Source organism: Phoxinus phoxinus (genome assembly GCF_949152265.1).
Source record: "Phoxinus phoxinus genome assembly, chromosome: 7".
In the NCBI taxonomy this organism is placed as follows: domain Eukaryota; kingdom Metazoa; phylum Chordata; class Actinopteri; order Cypriniformes; family Leuciscidae; genus Phoxinus; species Phoxinus phoxinus.
The window spans coordinates 23,923,944-23,942,249 of record NC_136882.1 but is presented as its reverse complement, the minus strand read 5'-3'; the positions used below and the strand labels follow the sequence as shown (position 1 = coordinate 23,942,249).

General features: G+C 38.6%; 2 protein-coding genes across 25 annotated transcripts in view; one reads left to right on the top strand and one right to left on the bottom strand.

Moving 5' to 3' along the window:
- Window positions 1-2,321: 2,321 nt before the first annotated feature.
- Window positions 2,322-4,333, bottom strand: LOC307001803 (ribosyldihydronicotinamide dehydrogenase [quinone]-like). Its single transcript, XM_079618753.1, has 6 exons — window positions 4,255-4,333; window positions 4,006-4,173; window positions 3,779-3,909; window positions 3,576-3,689; window positions 3,358-3,459; window positions 2,322-3,245 (listed from the first exon to the last, which is right to left on the bottom strand). Exons 1-6 carry the CDS (start codon window positions 4,256-4,258, stop codon window positions 2,946-2,948), a joined length of 819 nt encoding a protein of 272 aa, XP_079474879.1. The 5' UTR covers window positions 4,259-4,333; the 3' UTR covers window positions 2,322-2,945.
- Window positions 4,334-4,385: 52 nt separating this feature from the next.
- Window positions 4,386-18,306, top strand: part of lrrfip1a (leucine rich repeat (in FLII) interacting protein 1a) — a 35,022-nt gene continuing 21,101 nt past the window's right edge. For 16 of the 24 annotated variants that reach the window (XM_079618741.1, XM_079618744.1, XM_079618742.1 and 13 more), the window contains exons 1-2: window positions 5,225-5,555; window positions 17,911-17,997. In XM_079618741.1, coding sequence (XP_079474867.1) covers window positions 5,466-5,555; window positions 17,911-17,997 — 177 coding nt within the window. In that variant the 5' untranslated portion in view covers window positions 5,225-5,465. Of the gene's footprint in view, window positions 5,556-17,910; window positions 17,998-18,306 lie in introns of all 24 variants that reach the window. The other 8 variants (XM_079618730.1, XM_079618725.1, XM_079618745.1 and 5 more) reach the window with 7 other exon arrangements.

Here is an 18,306-nt window from a genome sequence, read left to right as displayed (position 1 = left end):
ATGGCGAATGTCCTCTAGTCTAAACAATCATTAATCAGCGGTGAGAAGAAGTAAGGTACACGCGTGATATGATGACATGTTTATTTACACCACCAATAAGCTACCATAGAGTAAAACCCAGTAAACCTTGAGATTAATACTTGGGACATTACAACATATATTCAACTAAATTAATGATCTTTTAAACATTTTCATTTAGTTTTGTAAAACAGATTAAACAAGGACCTTTATGTAAAAGGCGTATGCTATTGTAGACTCGTTTTGACCATTGACTAAAAAAAGATGGACGATGCCCCTTCGCTCTCCTCCATTGGTTAGAAGTGAATCTGTCAGTGTCCCGATATGGCGCTGACATCTTGGGGCCGGAGTCTGCGCAGTAGCGATCTCGGGACCTGAGTCTGCACAGTAGTGAGAAGTAAAACTGCGAAATTAAGGTCCTGACGGCTAGATTCGCGTTGAAGTCGTTCATCTTCATAAGCAGAGTGCAGTTACAAAAAATGCAGCGCACACCACAATGAGAACTGGGGCCTTGCGCAAACATATAACACGCACGACCGCAATTATGTTATTTTTGCCAAGTAAACCTTGCTTTACGGGCAGGTTTTAGTGAAACACTGCAGAGCCTCTGGCCCGATGGTGGAAACGCAGCATTGTTTTGGACTATTACCCCAGCACAGCCTGTTTAAAGCCTGCCTCGCCAATGGAAACAAGGCTCATGTTAACGAGTCAAACCTGGCACTCTTGGATATTTGAGTATAACTCCAATCACTATGCAGGTCTGAGTGGGTACTAGAGAGAACGTTTGGAAATTATCTGCACAGTATACATCGTTCTAACATACACCTTAAGGTGCTACTTGGACACGTCATCAGTGATGAACCCGGGGTCAACAGGTGTTTCGGGTCTTAAATCAACAGACACCCTCGCCCGGGCGACCCTGCCGGGGGTGATCAGTCCCCGGCCTGTGTCCAAGTGGCATGCTACTCCACGGATCTCCCCTCCGGATCCACAGCCATCGTGAGGCTTTTTCGGCAGCCTCAGTGATGTTCTTTATGGCTCGCCTGCACAGTTGACCTTTAACTCCTAGGATTTTGAGTGTTCGGAGCAACGACCGCCCAGCAAAGCCCCGGCATCCGACCTCCACCGGCTCACTGCGTGCTTTCCAGCCGCCGCTCCTGCACTCCTCCACCAGCTCCGCATACTTGGCTCTCTTGCGCTCATTTGCCTCCTCCAGTCTGTCTTCCCAGGGGACCGTAAGCTCAACTATGACCACCTGCCTGGTCGACTCAGATGTTATCACCACGTCTGGGCGGAGTGAAGTGGCCGTGATGTAATTCGGGAATTTGAGCTGCCTTCCCAGGTCCACTTGAAGGTGCCAGTCTCTTGCATTGGCGAGGAGCCCACCTGGGGAGCGTGGCTGCTGATGTGCCTTCTCCCCAGCTCTGACAAAGGAGATGGTTTGCTTGGAGGGATGCTGGTTCTTACTGCTCTGAATCGCTGCGGTGATTGTATCTGCCAAAGCCCTGAGGACTTGGTCATGTCGCCAGCGATACCGCCCATCCCCCAAAGCCTTTGGACATCAGCTGAGGATATGCTCCAATGTGCCACTCCTTTGGCACAATTGGCATGCTGGTGAGTCTACCAAGCCCCAGCGGTGTAGGTTGGATGGGCTAGGTAGAAGATCGTACACCGAACTGATGAGGAACTTGATGCGCAGTGGTTCAGAGCTCCACAACTCTGCCCAGGTAATCTTGCGCTGCTCGGCGTTCTCCCACCTAGTCCAGGTGCCTTGCTGTTGCATACCGACCATCTTGGTCAGGCGGTCTTCCTCCACCTCTGTCCGCACCTCTTCCTGCACCAACTGACGCTTCTCCCTCCCTCTTGCTTTGTCATAACGTGGCTTAGGAAAACTGCCCAGGCCTGCACGTCCCACTGCCACGTTGCCAACCAAGACACCATGCCTCAGCCGCTCCTCCGCTCTGTCCACCGCTACCTGAGCCTGCCACTTCCTTCCCGTCTTAACACAGATTCCAGCTGAGGAGACTTTGGCATCGGATGAATCTCGGTACATCAAGACCTCACTGGTACGGGTGATCTTGAACTCCTCGGACAAGCTGCTGAAGGGAAGCTGCAGCTTGGTGGAATGGCCATAGAGGGCAATGTTACTCAGGGACCGTGGGAACCCTAACCACCTCCTGAGGAACTGACTGATGGTTCTCTCCAGTGCTTCTACCGTTGTCAAGGGTACCTCGTATACGAGAAGGGGCCAGAGAAGCCTCGGCAGGATTCCGTGCTGGTACATCCAGGTTTTGTACTTTCCCGGGAGAGTATGAATCCAATTTATGTGCACCAAATAAATCTGCCATATTACAGTGTTGCTTGTTCTGAAACAAACACTTGGTATTTGGACCATAGGTATTTGGATAGCGCCTGCTAAGGGTGACTAATGGCAAAAACAAGATTTTACATGCATCACATTTGTATGCAATACATTTATGAGACCGCATGACTGTGCCGGGAAAAGTGGTCATGTCTGCTGTACCTCTTTGTTAAACATTTGCCCTTTTATTTGTAACTCAAGAGTCACTCCACATATGAGAAGATTGAGCTGCCAGTGTATGCCAATAAATGCAGACTTTTCACTGTTAAGCTCTCCTATTTCCATGTTTTCTGGGTAAACTGTTACAAGACCACCAACGCAGCAACAAAATAGAGAAAGTCAGGAAACCCTTCACTATAAGGAGCACAAGTCAACCAATGTGTTTCGGTTTCTAAAATTTCCCAATCTGACATTAACTTGAAGAAACAAGTAAGCAGTTGTGGGTTTCACATGGCTAACAATTAATTACAATACTCAAATCCAAAACATGCACACTTTATTTGCATAGAAAAGTTATGACAGTTAAACAGGAACATGGCCACATGGGGACAGTGTTGCTCATATCTCATACTCCAGCTTTCATCTGACTGTGTGGTGGCAGAGGTTTCTCCAGGTGGTGACCCACAGTGAGACCGAAGGGGGAATCAGCCTGCTTGTCATGAACTTCAGACTTCAGCTGAAAGCCTTTCACCTTATCAAAACTGTCTACGGGTGGGAAGGAGAGAGGCGCTTCGCTTAAAAGACCTTGTAGACGAGTACGCCAGCCTTTCAACAGGCTGTCCCGAGCCTCAGCAGAGAGATGTGTGGGTGCCCAGAAGACCTGTGGTGCAAGGACCTGGAAGCCACAGTAATTGAGGACACCATTCTACAAAAGAGAAAACATTAGCACAGCAGTCCCAAGTTAGTATGACATGCAAAATCAGATTGTCAAAGTTAAGCCTGGTTGAAGTAAAAGAATAGAAAATTAAGCTTCTTACCTGAACTGGCCACAGAGTAACATTCATATCTCCATTGATCCCATTGGAGCTGAACATGGTTTCATGGGAACCAGTGGTGAATGACAACATGGCTTTCTTTTCCTGACACAAATTAAAAACCCACTCACCCATTATTCTTCCACTCACATCTAATTAAATAACCAACATTGAACCTTTTCTGATTAACGAAAGATTGGTTTACGATTTGTAGGGCTTACCCTAAAGATGCCCGCACTGTATCGCTTCTCCGAGGTGTATGCATAACCAAGGGTAAGAACCCGATCCATCCAGCCTTTCATGATCGCAGGAACCGAGAACCAGTACATGGGAAACTGCAAAAGACAGAAAAAAATAATAGAAGTATAAGCAAAAGAAAAATAAACCAAATCAGATTTCTGATAGGCCTATATAAAAGCCTTACCTGAAAAATAACAAGGTCCGCTTCTTTTAGTTTCTTGTGCTCCTCTACAATATCAGAAGCTAGTCGTCCCTCCTGCCAGGCCAGCATGGTCTCCTCTCCATAGCAGAAATGTTCTGGGTTCTTCACTGCTCCTGAAACAGAAAATGATGCAAAACAGCCATTGCAGTCCGACAAGGACATAGGTTAAGTTTAATATTTTCTAAACAAACATAACACTGCCTCCACACCAGTAATATCCTCCTCAGTTGCTGTGGCTTTGAATTTTAGCTCATACAGGTCAGACACAAGAACAGTGCAGCCCTGTTTCGTCAGCACATCTACAGCAGCATCTTTAACAGCTGCATTGAAAGATCCAGCACTCTGGTGCGCGTACACGATCAACACTGTCTTAGCAGCTGAAAAAAACAAAACAAATCAAAATTAATAAACAAGTACATAAAAATTGCAGCAACAAAATAACATAGGCCTACGCCTACCCATGTTTCTCAATCACAGAATTCAAAGCATCTACTAAAATAACAGCTTTGTGAGCTTCTTTTAAAACCACAATCACCTGAGCACAGCTGAAAGTAATTAACTAATCAATTAGTGTTGGCAGGCTAGATGCAGGCAAAAACAAAAATCTACAGCAAAAAAAGTTAAACAAAAATGATTATTAACTAGATGTATTTCTTCTTAAAAGCGGCATATATGAATCGTAAAACAACACTAAACTAGAATCGCATTTTGCCTGCTAAGTTTACCTTTTTACCACTAGATGTCAACATGCACCAGCAACTGAAGCTAGGCATAGACGTCTATTAGGGTTAGAGCCATAAAAATAAAATACCTATATGATAAAGATGAAAAAATAAATAGGCCACCTATAAATTTGGTGACTCAGTTTAGATAACGAGCTGGTTTGCTTATTGTTTGTATCATGGCCAGGTTATAATTATGACTACAATTTTCTGCTGGGGAAAAAAGGAAACTATTCGGGTATTTGGCGTAATTTGTGATTTTTTTAACTGATTAGGATTGATGATGTGCTTTAGACCACCTAAAAAGGACACTTGGTCAGGCTGAGGCTATAAGACAATATAGCTACCATTTCAGAATGAAATCCAGCAGTTTATTAATTGCGAAAGGCGCGTAAGCACATGGGTATGACTTTAAGAAGGACAAGATAAGGTTTCTGTTTTTAGCAGCAGAGTCCCATGATTAAAAATAGCGAAGAGGGTCTGCGAGTGCGAGCCCTAAAACTCCCCCAAAAGACGCTCACAGTCCATCCGCGCAACAATGAACTAAAATAAAACTTTTAACCCAGCGGTTATACTGACAATCACATTGTTAAAGAACCCAACTCTATAAGCAAACAGACTATAGTCTAGATTTTACAGCCATTTTGGCAGCTCCTCAGAGGCGACACGTGTGTCATGAAAAGGCGTTTGCGCTCTCAGCACCGGTGACTCTTCAGTCTTTCACAGTACAGCACTAGGAAGAGTGCAAAAAGACGGATGTAACACAATGAACCGCTTCGCGAACGACACAACGTAGCCTCGCTGTTTTTTTTTGTTGGTTTTTTTTTTGGTTAGAGTTGGAAACGTGTTTTCTTTTTCTTATGCCTCTGCTGAAGGAATAACTGTCCAAAGGATCGGTTCTCACGCGTAAAGGAGTGTTTCTCGGACATATTTATTAAAGGTTACCAATGGGGTCTCAAGGACCAGGACGTAAAAGAACCCCCAGCAAAAATGGGTTGACTGCCGAGGAAGATGCCCTCAACGTAATCGCAAAAGAGGTAAATTGATCTCATAAGAGATAAACTAATGTAATGGTCTCATTTGCGGAATTACAGGGTTAAACTCCCTTGGAAGATACGAGAATCATGGTTCTACATCCTGAGTCAGTTTATTTATTAAACCAAAGAGCATTACACAGTACCACGAGTATCTAATTAACATAACAGAAGCCCAACTTAGGTAAAGTCCGCTTTTGGCCTCACGTGGCACTGCATTGTTCATAGTTTATTCTTACAAGCTGTAGATCATTTCCTCATGTCTGCTTCCTCCCAGTGTTTTTAGTTGCCTTCGCCTAACTACAAGTTTCTGAGCTGTTATGGCTAAAGGTGTTCTTTTTATGCATCATGGCAGTAATGTTTGAAAGTGCTAGCTGTGTGCAACATAAGCTGAGTTTGATGTGCTGGAACAGGTGTTTGGGTCATGGTGGAGAGAACCTTCATTTGAGTGCTTAGGAAATGATTTTGGCCAGTCAGATCTTCGACTGATATTATATTCCTGCCTTTCCATAGTGAAAAGCAAAGAGTGTAATAGACAGTTATACATATCATTTGTAGCAAATGTTTCAATCTATTATTAGTAAGTGTGTCTCTGCTTGACACATCATGCTCAGTAGTAAGCAGGATAGAGGCCTTCTCACTCTACTGTTAGCATGCACGGTTGGCTACTCTCAGTTTAGAGTGAGACATACAGTCAGAGAAGCGTGTTATATTTGTGTGTAATATGCATCTGTTTGTTTACATGATTAATTTATTATTGCCATTGTTCATGACCATGCCCAGGCTTTCTTTTTTTTTTATGCAGTGGTTTTAGGGGAAGTCTGAGTTACAGTATGAAACACTTATTGGTGTTTAAGCATAATCAATACAATAAAATGTTTAATAAATACACAAGTGTCAGAGGATGTGTAAAACTTTGACTTTATTGATCCCACAAATTCACTTATTACCCCAGCTACAAATTCAGATAAAACAACAGAGAAAATACACATTGTGAACAAAAATACACAAAAAGTGCTACAGGATGTTATTGCAATTAAAGAGTCTAACTGATGTTAATAATAATAATAATACATTTTATTTGTAATGTGTTTTTCTTAAACCCAAAGTGCTGTTGGAAGGAAGGACCTATTTAAAATGTTTAAAAGTAGCCTAAATTGACAATTGCCCATTTGTAAGAGCGCATTTTGTTTTCTGTAGCACATTGAGTTTATCTCTAGTAACAAGTGAGCATGTGGATAAAGAGAGATTCAGGTTAAACACACCCATGTTGTGAAACATCGAATCAGGAAGCATCTTTCAGTCTCACATTTGCATAATTTCAGCATGACCCTTAAGGTTTTTTTTTTTTTTTTTTTTTGATCAAACCTGTTTCTCTTGAAATGGAAATATTTTTTTTTAGTATTCTCCCATGTGGCTTTGCAATAGCTTCTGCAAATTTAAACAGCGAGGTCACGCAAGGTCTCATAGAGCTTCTCTCTGAGCAGGTTTAGTTTCAGTTAGACGATGACAAGATACTGTGGTGTAACCCTCTTTTTTTTACTTGCCTCTTGGCACGTTTTCAAGTGTTTTTGAATGCCTTTACAAATAAGCTAGTTATTTACATTTCCCTAGGACTTTTTTAAGGTTTATGTATTTCTTGCAGAGCCCCTTTATCTTCTTTTGATGGCCTATTTCAGTATTTACTCCCTGTGTTCCATGCATGTCCCACATTTATTCACCTGGTACCTGCATTTATTGCTGATATAGGCTGCCGTCCCACACTTGCTGCTCTCTAACAGGCTGGTATGTTGGCCCTCGTGTGATCGTTGATTCTGTAACAAGAGCTTTAAAAATAGAAGGCCCTCAGGGCAGCTGTTAGTGCAGCCTCAAGACCAGACATGAAGTTTTGGGGGGCCATTACAATGAGCAGAAGTAGGGAACAGGGGCATCTGATAATGATATGGAAACATACTGATAACATCTGCATTAGTAATCCTTAGTGGCTGTGCTTTTCTGCTGTTCTCTAATGTAGCTAAACTGGTAAGAGTGAGAAATGGCCTCAGTAGAACACGAGTCAGTGAAGGAATTCCTGTAAAACAATTTCAACAATTGCTACTCAACACTTTGTTTCAGTATTTTGTTTGTCGTTCTAGTTACACAGAAGCAAATTGTGGAATCTGGTAAGACAAACGCATGACATAAATAGATTGTTTTCAGCTGTATGTGTTTGGTTCATGACCACATTCCGCAAAATTTTGGCACACACTGAAAAAAGTTTCTTACAACAACACTCCTCATTTGATTAGATGAGGTATTTAAATTTAAATGCAGACCAACTCCAAGGATGCATTGAATTGACCAAAGTGACAGTAAAGACATTTATAATATTATTATTATAAAATGTTTATTTTAAGTAAATGCTTTATAACTTTCTATTCATCAAAGAATCCTGGAAAAAGGCATCATGTTTTGTTTTTTTACAAAAATATTAAGCAGCACAACAAGTCCTGAAGACTCGAGTAATAGTGCTGCAAATTCAGCTGAAATAAATTACATTTTAAACATAGAAAACAGTTATTTTGAATTGTACTTACATTTCACATTTCTACAGTCAGCCTGTACTTTTATTAAGCCAATTATTATTTAAGCCAGAAAACCAGCCAATCAGAAATGCTCTCTGCTTGTAAACCATTTTGTGTGTTGACTGATTTATGATGTGATTTATGGAGTAACTGTACCATGTCAGTCTGTATGATTAATCAGATTCAGTTGTGAGTAGGACAATGGTTTGTCAAAAGCTCATATGTCACTGTCACTACCATTGTTATTTTAAGCAAGATGAAAGTTGATTTCAAGTCTTTAGAGCAATTAACTCTATAGGAAGTTGAGTTGCTGGCAGGACTGATCCCTTATATGTAAAAGAGGCTTAGCTAGAAATCGGCTATTGAGACAGATGCAAGTTGGCAAGTCTGTTAAAAATGTGTTCAATAGTTTTGTTATAAGAGAATTATTGTATTGGTTTTGGTTTGGCTAAACAGAGCTCTTAACTAATTGTGTGAGAATAGTTTTAGTGAGAATAGCACATGCATAGTTCAAAGTAGGCTAGGCTGAGCCAATGTTCTCCATCATATTGTTAAAAAAATAAATAAAAGGCCACACACACACACACACACACACACACACACACACACACACACACACACACACACACACACACACACACAACCGTTCAAAAGTGTGTTTGAAAAAAACCAAAACAGCAATGATGCATTAAATTGATCAAATGCGCAATAAAAGTTTTATTGCGCATTTGATCAATTTAATGCATCCTTGCTGAATAATATTATAAACAGGAAGTACAAAATACTAGCACTTATTTGACAGAAATCTATAACATTATGTTTTAAAACATAATGTTATAGATTTCTGTCAAATAAGTGCTGGTATTTTGTACTTCCTGTTTATCAACGAATTGTGAAAAAATATAATGGTTTCTACAAAATATTAAGCACCACAACCGTTTTCAACATTTAAATAATAGAAGGAATGTTTCTTGAGCACCAAGTCAGCATGAATGATTTCTGAAGGATCATGTGACACTGAAAACGGAAGATTAATGATGCTAAAAAAATTCAGCTTTGCCATCACAGGAATAAATTTCATTTAAAAAAATATAAAACCGTTATTTTAGATTGTAAAATGTTCACAATATTACTGTTTTTACAGTATTTCTGATCACATTAATGCAGCCATAGTGAGCATAGAGGACTTTTTTCAAAAACATTTAAAAATCTTACTAACCCCAAATATTTGATAGTGTAAACTAGCTTGTACTTAACATTTCTCATTGCTAACAGTCTCAACATTCCAAAAATGATTGTTAAACTTCTCCACTGGAAGCTACTAAGCTCAGTCATTGGATGACACTGTAACAGTGCCAGAATGCATCTGAGATGGTTATAAGCAGATTAGGATGCCAGGCTTTGTGCTCTGGAGGGTGTTTAGATCATTAATCTAGGCTCAGACTTTGGATTGTGAGAGCTGTTTGTTAAAGGATTAGTTCACTTTAAAAAAAAACTTTTGCTGATAATTTACTCACCCCGATGTCATCCAAGATGTCCATGTCTTTCTTTCTTCAGTCGAAAATAAATGAAGGTTTTTGATGAAAACATTTCTCCATATAATGTACTTCACTGGGGACCAAACGGTTCAAGGTCCAAATGACAGTTTCAGTGCCGCTTCAAAGGGCTTTAAACGATACCAGACGATGAATAAGGGTCTTATCTAGCAAAACGTTCGGTCATTTCAAAAATAAATATAAAAGTTTACGTTTTATAAGCACAAATGCTCGCCTTGCTCTGTTCTGTGATGCGCGTTCGTGACGTCATGTAATACGCAATTACGTTGAAAAGGTCACGCTTCTATGAAAATTTCTGTCCTGCCGAAAATGTTCTTTTAGGCTTTTTAATATTACAACACGCAGGATACGCACACGAAATGGGCATTTTAAACGATAAACTGACACAAAGACATTTGAATGTGTGTACAGTATATGGTCCTCCTTCCGCAAATTTGTAAACACTGACTCGGTGAAGCGTGACCTTTTCAACGTAATTGCGTATTACGTGACGTCAAGAACGCGCATTACAGAACAGAGCAAGGCAAACATTTGTGCTTATAAAACGTAAACTTTTTAATTTATTTTTTAAATCACTGAACGTTTTGCTAGATAAGACCCTTATTCATCGTCTGGTATCGTTTAAAGCAATTTGAAGCTGCACTGAAACTGTCATTTGGACCTTGAACCGTTTGGGGCCCATTGATGTCCATTATATGGAGAAATGTTTTCATCAAAAACCTTCATTTATTTTCGACTGAAGAAAGAAAGACATGGACATCTTGGATGACATCGGGGTGAGTAAATTATCAGCAAAAATTTTTTTTAAAGTGAACTAATCTTTTAATCTAAACTCATTCACGAGCAGTTTTGCATTTCTGGATCTAGAAGAAGAGTCCTGACATCATAATACATAATTTGAGTTCCCACACACAAATATGGGTTTATGAATATCACCAAGCACAGTAGCGCATTGACGGATTGTCACCTGCTTATCACTGGTCCATGACAATCATAAAAATACAAATTTTCTTCAAGAGCCTTGTTGCAGAACTGTTGATACAGGTTGAAGCAAGACACTGTAAAACTCTCAAATAATGTCAGCACACACTTAAGTCAGAAACCTTTTTCGCATGCTGACATCTTTCACCAAGAATGGAACCTCTCCATATAAGGACATGGATTCAGAAAGGGTTTTCTTCCTTTTTCTGACTTTGGATGGGCCCCTGAAGATTGTTATCACAATTGCTTTCCTGTTTATTCTCTGCTGTTGGGATGCATCCCATTTAAAGGAGTAATGCAGAGTCCACATTTCTAGTTCTCTTTATGCTGATTGGTCAGAATGTTTGTGTATAAGCATGGTTAATGCAATAACTGCTTCTCTTAGACATAACTCCTATTTATTTATTTATTTATTTAAAGGTCTCTTTTCTCTTCTTTTCTGTATTTCGCCTCTAGCTTGTTTACTCAACTTGACTTAGCATTTTATACTATCATGAATATTATTTCCTCTTGTGACAAATTGGTTGCGATGTTCCTCATTTGTACATTAAAATTAATTAATTGTATTAATTAATAATGGCATATTTTATTATTAGGTTTTATTATCTATTTTATTTAAATAATTTTCAAATGAAAATCAGCATATGTCAATTGTACAAATAGTTAAATTTAATCAATTAAAAAGCATGAACATGGTTAAATATGGCTAGCTGTGGAACTAGTAAGATTCAGATAGATACAATGTATAATGTTTGGTTTATTAACGATAAATATATAACCTGGTTATTGTGTATACTATTACAAAAATCGCATTCTTGTATCATTTATGTATGACTGACAAATATGCATCACATTACATACAATTAAAATGTATAAATCTTACATTTAGACCTAAGTATTTTTTAGTGTTGTTAGTTATTTTAGATAATGTCTAAATTAGTAAATGCAAACACAATAAAAGGTGATGTTCCTAATTTTAGTTCAACAGTTTATAGCAAGGTCAAAGAGGGTTTTCAGTGACCTAGCACCAGACAATTATGCTTTCTGTTATAATCCTCAGTATAACCAACAATGACTTATCTTTAAAATATTGTTTTTGTTGGATTTGAGGTACATGGTAATCCTACACATATACGTCTTATCTGTAAAGTCTTGTTTTATTGTTTTTTTTTCTTCTCCCTTTTGTATAACTTGTATTCCCTTAAGTTACATTTATGCTCAAAAATGTGAAATACAGTAAGTGAGAAAATGGTTCCTGTTTCATGATTTATTAACTTGGTGTACAAGGTCATGTTGTGGATTTTGGTCAGATAAGACCATTTGCTAAAGGGAAAGAAATTCGGACAAACTCTCGCTCTGGTCTTGGATTGGCCATTTGGTGCAAGTTGTTTGCTTATTTGACAAATGTAGGTGTGAAACAGCTTGATGTGTAAAAAATTCTGTTATGTTGCAAAGCCACTGCTCATTTCTCTGTATGAAGAAACACAATTCGTCTTCTGTTTTCTCTCACTCTGACCTGACCTAAAGGAGTCCACAGACATCTTATAATTAATAGGGTTTAATCCTTTATATTGGCACCGGCCCACCCATTAAATATTTAAAACAGTATCCTATACTAAACCTAAACTAATCTTGACAAACTATATATTTGAAAGCTTACATTTCCTAGTTTACATATTTGGTGACTGATTTTCAAAATAAATTACAGAGGAGCCGTAATTTATCAATTTGCAACAAGAATATTTTCATACTCCTAAGGCATGTTCAGACCTTTATTTTGAAATGGTGATTAACATGAAAAATCATGAAAGAATGTTAGAAACCTCAGTTTGTTTTCATGCCTTGCCAAGAGTTCAAAAGATACCATCCATTCAATTCTTAGAAAAAAAGGTCTGAAAATGTTTTAAATATAAAGAAAAAAATAATAGATTCACCATTTGTGATGTGGCAGCGAGCTATAATGCACATACGTGTTCTTTTGTGTTTCTTAGATGTTGAATTCATTTTAAAATCTGCCAAACTTTTACCAAACCATCCTATACTTCTGAATAGGATGTCTACTTCATAAATTGTATACAAATTGTAAAAATAATGGTTCAGATCACTCAAACAACATATGGAAATGGAGGCGCCCTTATATGGGCTGTAATGTCAACTAGTGAAAAAGTTTGGTACTGCGCCCAAGCAAAATCTTACTGGAAGCTTGTTTTTTGAGATATCATTATCAACCTAAAATTTAACACAACTTGTTCAGATTTTGGCTTTTTTTTGTTGCACTTTTAGAGTCCTCCAGGTTTTGAAAATATATATTTTATATCAAATATGAATAATAAACATTTTAACATTGTACATTTTCATAAACTTAAACTTCTATCACTTTTTTTCTGTTTAACTTCCTTAATTTATTTCACTTCTAAAAAAAATCTTCCAAATGTCTTCTTTAAAACGAGACCAATCTTACACCACTTCTTCGAGACCACTTCTTATTTTTTCATATAAAAAATGTAGGATAAACAAATACAATTTCCATAAATTCTTTGGGAACAGCAAATGTGCTTCACCATTAGAATAATGTCATTAGAAACCAGAGACTAGATGAGACACTCTTTCACCATCATGCTACTCTTTATTCCTACATTTCAACAGTCTAGAGTTTCTCTCACAGGTTTGTCCTTCCTCTTGAGTAACTCCTGTTGTCAGTGAAGCAAGTGTTCTTGGTCAAGTACTCTATAGGTCTTCTCTTTCTGTGAAGAGCTGCTTTTGTGCAGTCATCTGAGATGGGCACTCTGGCATATATCAAAACATCACCCTGCCTGCCTCAGGTTTCTCAGGGTTTAAAAGAACCACGCCGTTTTTTGACATGGTTTATTTACCGTCTCCCCTACATTTAGATAGGTGGGCAAGCGCATTTTTGCCGCTTCCTTAGCTTAGCATAATGAATGGAATCCTTTGTTGCCGGATAGCATGTCGTGAGTAAAAGTGATACAAAGATAAAAAAATATTTGTGGCCTGCGTATTCACAACGAGTACAAATAGCAATGCAGATTAGGTGATTTCCTAGGCAGATATTGACTTGGAAATAAATTGGGGAGAAGCACTGCTAATTGGGCGCAGAGATATCACGCAACACCTGAACCAATCACCACGCGTGATATCTCTGCGCCCAAGTAGCAGTGCTTTGCCTGTGCTTCACCCCACTAAGACAATGCATGCACTGAGACAAAAATGCGTTTGTATCCCACCTATCTAAATATAGGGGAGACGGTGAATAACCCCTATTTAAAAAAAATGGTGGTGTGTTCCTTTAAGGATGAAATGTGTAATAATAATATTTGATAGCACCGCAGAGCTACCGTGTTTGCATTCTTTGGGAAGTCAATATCAATGGCTTACTTATAGTTCCCTCTGCAGATTAATTTGGAACAGCAAAGTATTTAAAGGTATAGTTAAATACCTAAAGAAAATTGCTTCGTCATTTACTAACTTTCATGTCATTCCAAACCTGTCTGAATTTCTTCTGCAGAAAGCAGTAGATAATATTTTGATAAATGTTTCAACAGTTTTGTCCATATCATGAAAGTCATTTGGGGTCCAAAACAATACATTTTTAAATTTATCTTCTTTTGCACTTTTACAGTAGACCGAATGTCATACAAGCCAAAACTAAAAGAGGGTGAGTAAAGGATGACAGCATTTTCAAGTCAAGTCAGTTTTATTTGTAAAGCGCTTTTAACAATATACATGGTTTCGAAGCAGAATCATGATAGTAATGTTTATAATATCTTAACATAGTAGCATTTATCAAGTAAGCGTTGGGCGATAATATCTTTATATTTAGAACTATCCCTTTAACATAGAAAATTAACCATTGTCTGAGGTTTATATTAGAAATTATGTATTACCACTAAGTAATGGTCACTTAATCTTATGATCTCTTTTTCTTTCCCTCCTTTTTTGCCATAATTTTCTCCATGCTCGGAATGATCCAAATTCAATGTTCCTAAACTTTTTTTAGCCCTACATGGTCAGTTTCTTTTTGATCAAGCTCACTTTTGATATTAAAATCTGCCACAGATCCTAGGGCCTGCTAAAATATGGACCCACCACACACATATCCAAAATTGTATGGTTTATGTTGACATGGCAGGCTGGCACAATTTATGTAGGTGTTAATATGGGCAGACCAGAAATGTGGCAGACGTCTCCAGTGATCTCATATGTTCCAGTCTCTGGCTCTTACGTTAGTACTGGAGTGAGAAAGACTGTTTATGTCTCATACTGAAGACAGTTAATCCAGTTTACGCAGATGGCAAAATGATTCACATTTTGAATATTGGGCTTTCCACATTAAAATGAATGAAACTGGCCAGAGGCTCTTTTGGTTTATATAAGTCATAGTTTTGGAGTTAATAATGCCTAATTTTGTACACTATAGTAAGTTTTGCTTGCAGATTACTGTCCAAACACTGTGAAGAAGGAGCAGTTGTGGACTTCCAGTCATTTGTGTTGCATATCTTCTGTTTGTTCCCTGCATTTTCCATTACAGCTGGTCTATTAGCAGTCCAGCTGATTAGCATGTACCCGCTCAGCCTGGCATGCTGGTACAAGAGGCCGTGGGAGAGAGAGATCTGGTGAACTTGGCATCTCCTTCTGTAGTATTTATGTCAATAGATAAGTGCTCTGGACTCTGGCATTCATCGAACTCCCAGCGACTTGTTCTGCATGTCTACCTTAAAAGGCACCAAATAAAGGGTTTTAGTAAAGCTGTCCACAATCATCTGAGACAAATATGTTAGTATCTTACAAAATTCCAAAAATGCTCTTATTCTTCAACTGTTTATTTAACCCTAAGATGTTTCATGGGTGCTCATATTTGCAATTTAGAGAATTAGAAGGTCAGTAAGAGCAGTGGTTACCTCAGTAAAAAGGAATAAAGAAATGAATGGTCTCTTGTACACTCGCATGCATGTGGGATTCCAATGCTCATCATGGAACACCTGGAAATGTCAGAGAATTGTATTATCGTGTTGTATAGTAGTTTACATCAAAGATGGGGGCGTATCAGCTAGCGCCACACAAACAAAACAAATGTCATGTAACTACTTATATTAACATTAATGCAGGCATGACGTAAACTTGATGAACAATTAAACAATGTGTTTTATTCCAAAAAAGAAAGTCTCTCCCAGGCAGCTGTGGAACTAGCTCTTCATTCCCGTAAATTAGAGCATTTTGGGTTTATTGATAGAGCCTGCTCCATTTGGGTCATTAAAAATAGCTGTTGAGGAGAAAGTGAGAGGAGAGAGGTGTAGGAAATAGGCCACTTTGTTTTTCTCTTCTGTGATAAGAGTGTGTGAATTGTCATGATGGGGGGAAATGCGGATGACCCAGGCTATCATATGCTCACCGTGACAGATATAATGGTCTACTTTGATAACTGCAAGAAGGTAGGCCTTCATATGAATATGGGTTATCAAAAAAAAAAATGTATATATTTTAGTTCAGAGAAGAAGAATAGTGCTTGCTTGCTTGCTTGCTTTAAGGTGGCTGCCTCTATCCTGCTCCTTTTAGTAGAGTGAATAGATTTTGTTTAGTAAAATGGATTATTATTTCATGTTGATGCAAATCATAGTACATGCACATGACCTCCACATCAGGACCGAGCAGCAGTGGTGGGTGTTTTACGATCAGCCGTTAGTTCTGTTAATACTGCAGGAAGGGTGTGATCAGGCTCGATTGTGAATGACTCAGCCCTCTAACTTCCTGCTATGGTCAAAAAAGGCATAGTTTTGGTTACCCTGTTAGTCCCACAGTAGAGTGCATTTATTCCTGCATGTTTTCAGAAGACTCTGGATGTTTTGTCTAAGTTTTTTCCCCCCCAAGTGAAATATTATTCAACATTTTCAGCAGATGTTAAAGACATGTTGGGTGGTAATGCTGTTATTTTAAAGCAAGGCAAAGTGTATTGTTGTGCTCGTGGAACGTGTGTTGACTGAAAACCTGTTATAAACATGTTTAGACAGCTGCTTAATTGCTGGGGTTTGCTTTGGTAACTTCTCCCTAGCAGTTTATCTACATTATTATCTGCCTTCATTACAACCGTACTGACTGACATAACATGGTCACACATTTCCTGTTTACAAAGTAGTGATTTTAGATATAAAGTATTTGGACATTTAATTCTGATGTTGTTTGACCGCTACACAGCACCGTCATTTAATTAAGTGAAATGCTTTTGTAAAATATCATTAAGGATGTGAAAGGTTGCAATTTCAGCTTGTTTGTTCTTAAAAACAAAATTAGAGCCATCATTTTCTGTTAGAACTACCAGTACTAGAACTACGGTCGAAACTGTGGAAATATTTATTTTGGAAACATATTTTTTTTCATCGTTGTTGGCAAAGGGACGCAAGACCTTTGTGGTGAGAAACAGCTGCTTCCTTGGAAAGTTGCTCGACTCCGTTCGGGACGGAAGGCCCCAGTCTGAGGCATTAAGATATGATCTGACATTTACTCGGGAACACGTCATTATGGATTTCTCCATCGGCAAACAAACACAGGAAATCATTTTAAAGCTTTGCATGCATCCCTTCAAGTAGTAATTTCACTATTTTAACCCCTATTCTTTAAATCATACATATTTTGCTGCTTTTTCAGGAATATGTTGTGGAACTGGTGCAAAACTGGGAATGTTACAGTCTCTGGTGTAAAGGTTATTTGTAGCATGGGATTGTGTGGAAGAGTAGGTGGAGTTAAGCTAGAGACATCACTATGTGCTGGTGTCTGTGATGTAATACTGGAGTTGAGGTTTCTTCTTTTTTTCTGGTTGTTGCACATTTTGTGGCGTCATCTACAGGAAGGAAGTGTGCATGTTCTCTCTCTCCCCCTCATGCCTGAAAGGGAGTCTTTTCCTTAAAAGGACTTTCAAAGTGTGATTGACTTAAGTCACAAATACACGCATGCGTACTCATGTAAACAAACACATTCATAGAATGTGCCATCTGAGAAGTATACAGTTACAGTACATGAAACATTATGACAGTGAGGCACACAAACATATTCATGTGTAATCACATATGACATTATATTTCCTGTGATCCTCCTGTTACATTTTTTTTGTTTTAAGTTTAGTGCACAGCTTTTATGTGTTTGTTTTGTGTGTGTTTTTGCATTTACTACATTGCTCATGTTCTCATGGTCATGGTTTAATGAATTTACCACTCTCTCTTTTTCTTTTCCCCCACCCGCCCCCTGCAGGCTGAAGCCCGTTTGGCAGCTAAGAGAGCAGCCCGTGCAGAAGCTCGTGAGATCAGAATGAGAGAACTGGAGAGACAACAGAAAGAGGTGAAGAAACACACAATCACTGTGAGCTTAATCTCGGGTTGAAATTTAGCCTTGGCCTTAGTTTTGCTAAATGTTTTAATTTGTCAAAATAGGATTGGTATCAACTTTTATGTACATATTGTTACAATCTATCCATCTATCTGTACTTAGATCTGATCTCAGTATAAATCAAATATATGTAGAAATATTTAAAGAAGGGGTTCGGCAAATATACCATGACAGTGCTATGAGTGTGTTGAGCTGTAGGCCTTTACAATTTCAAGTTTTTTTTCTTCTTCTATTGAACTACCAGCAGAAAACGGCGCCTTT

Excerpts from the sequence above, each read along its gene's own strand:
- LOC307001803 (XM_079618753.1), bottom strand. Across the intron at positions 3,910-4,005 it reads AACTGAGGAGGATATTACTG|GAGCAGTGAAGAACCCAGAA; the intron begins GTGTGGAGGCAG and ends TTTCTGTTTCAG. Across the intron at positions 3,690-3,778 it reads CGGACCTTGTTATTTTTCAG|TTTCCCATGTACTGGTTCTC; the intron begins GTAAGGCTTTTA and ends TGTCTTTTGCAG.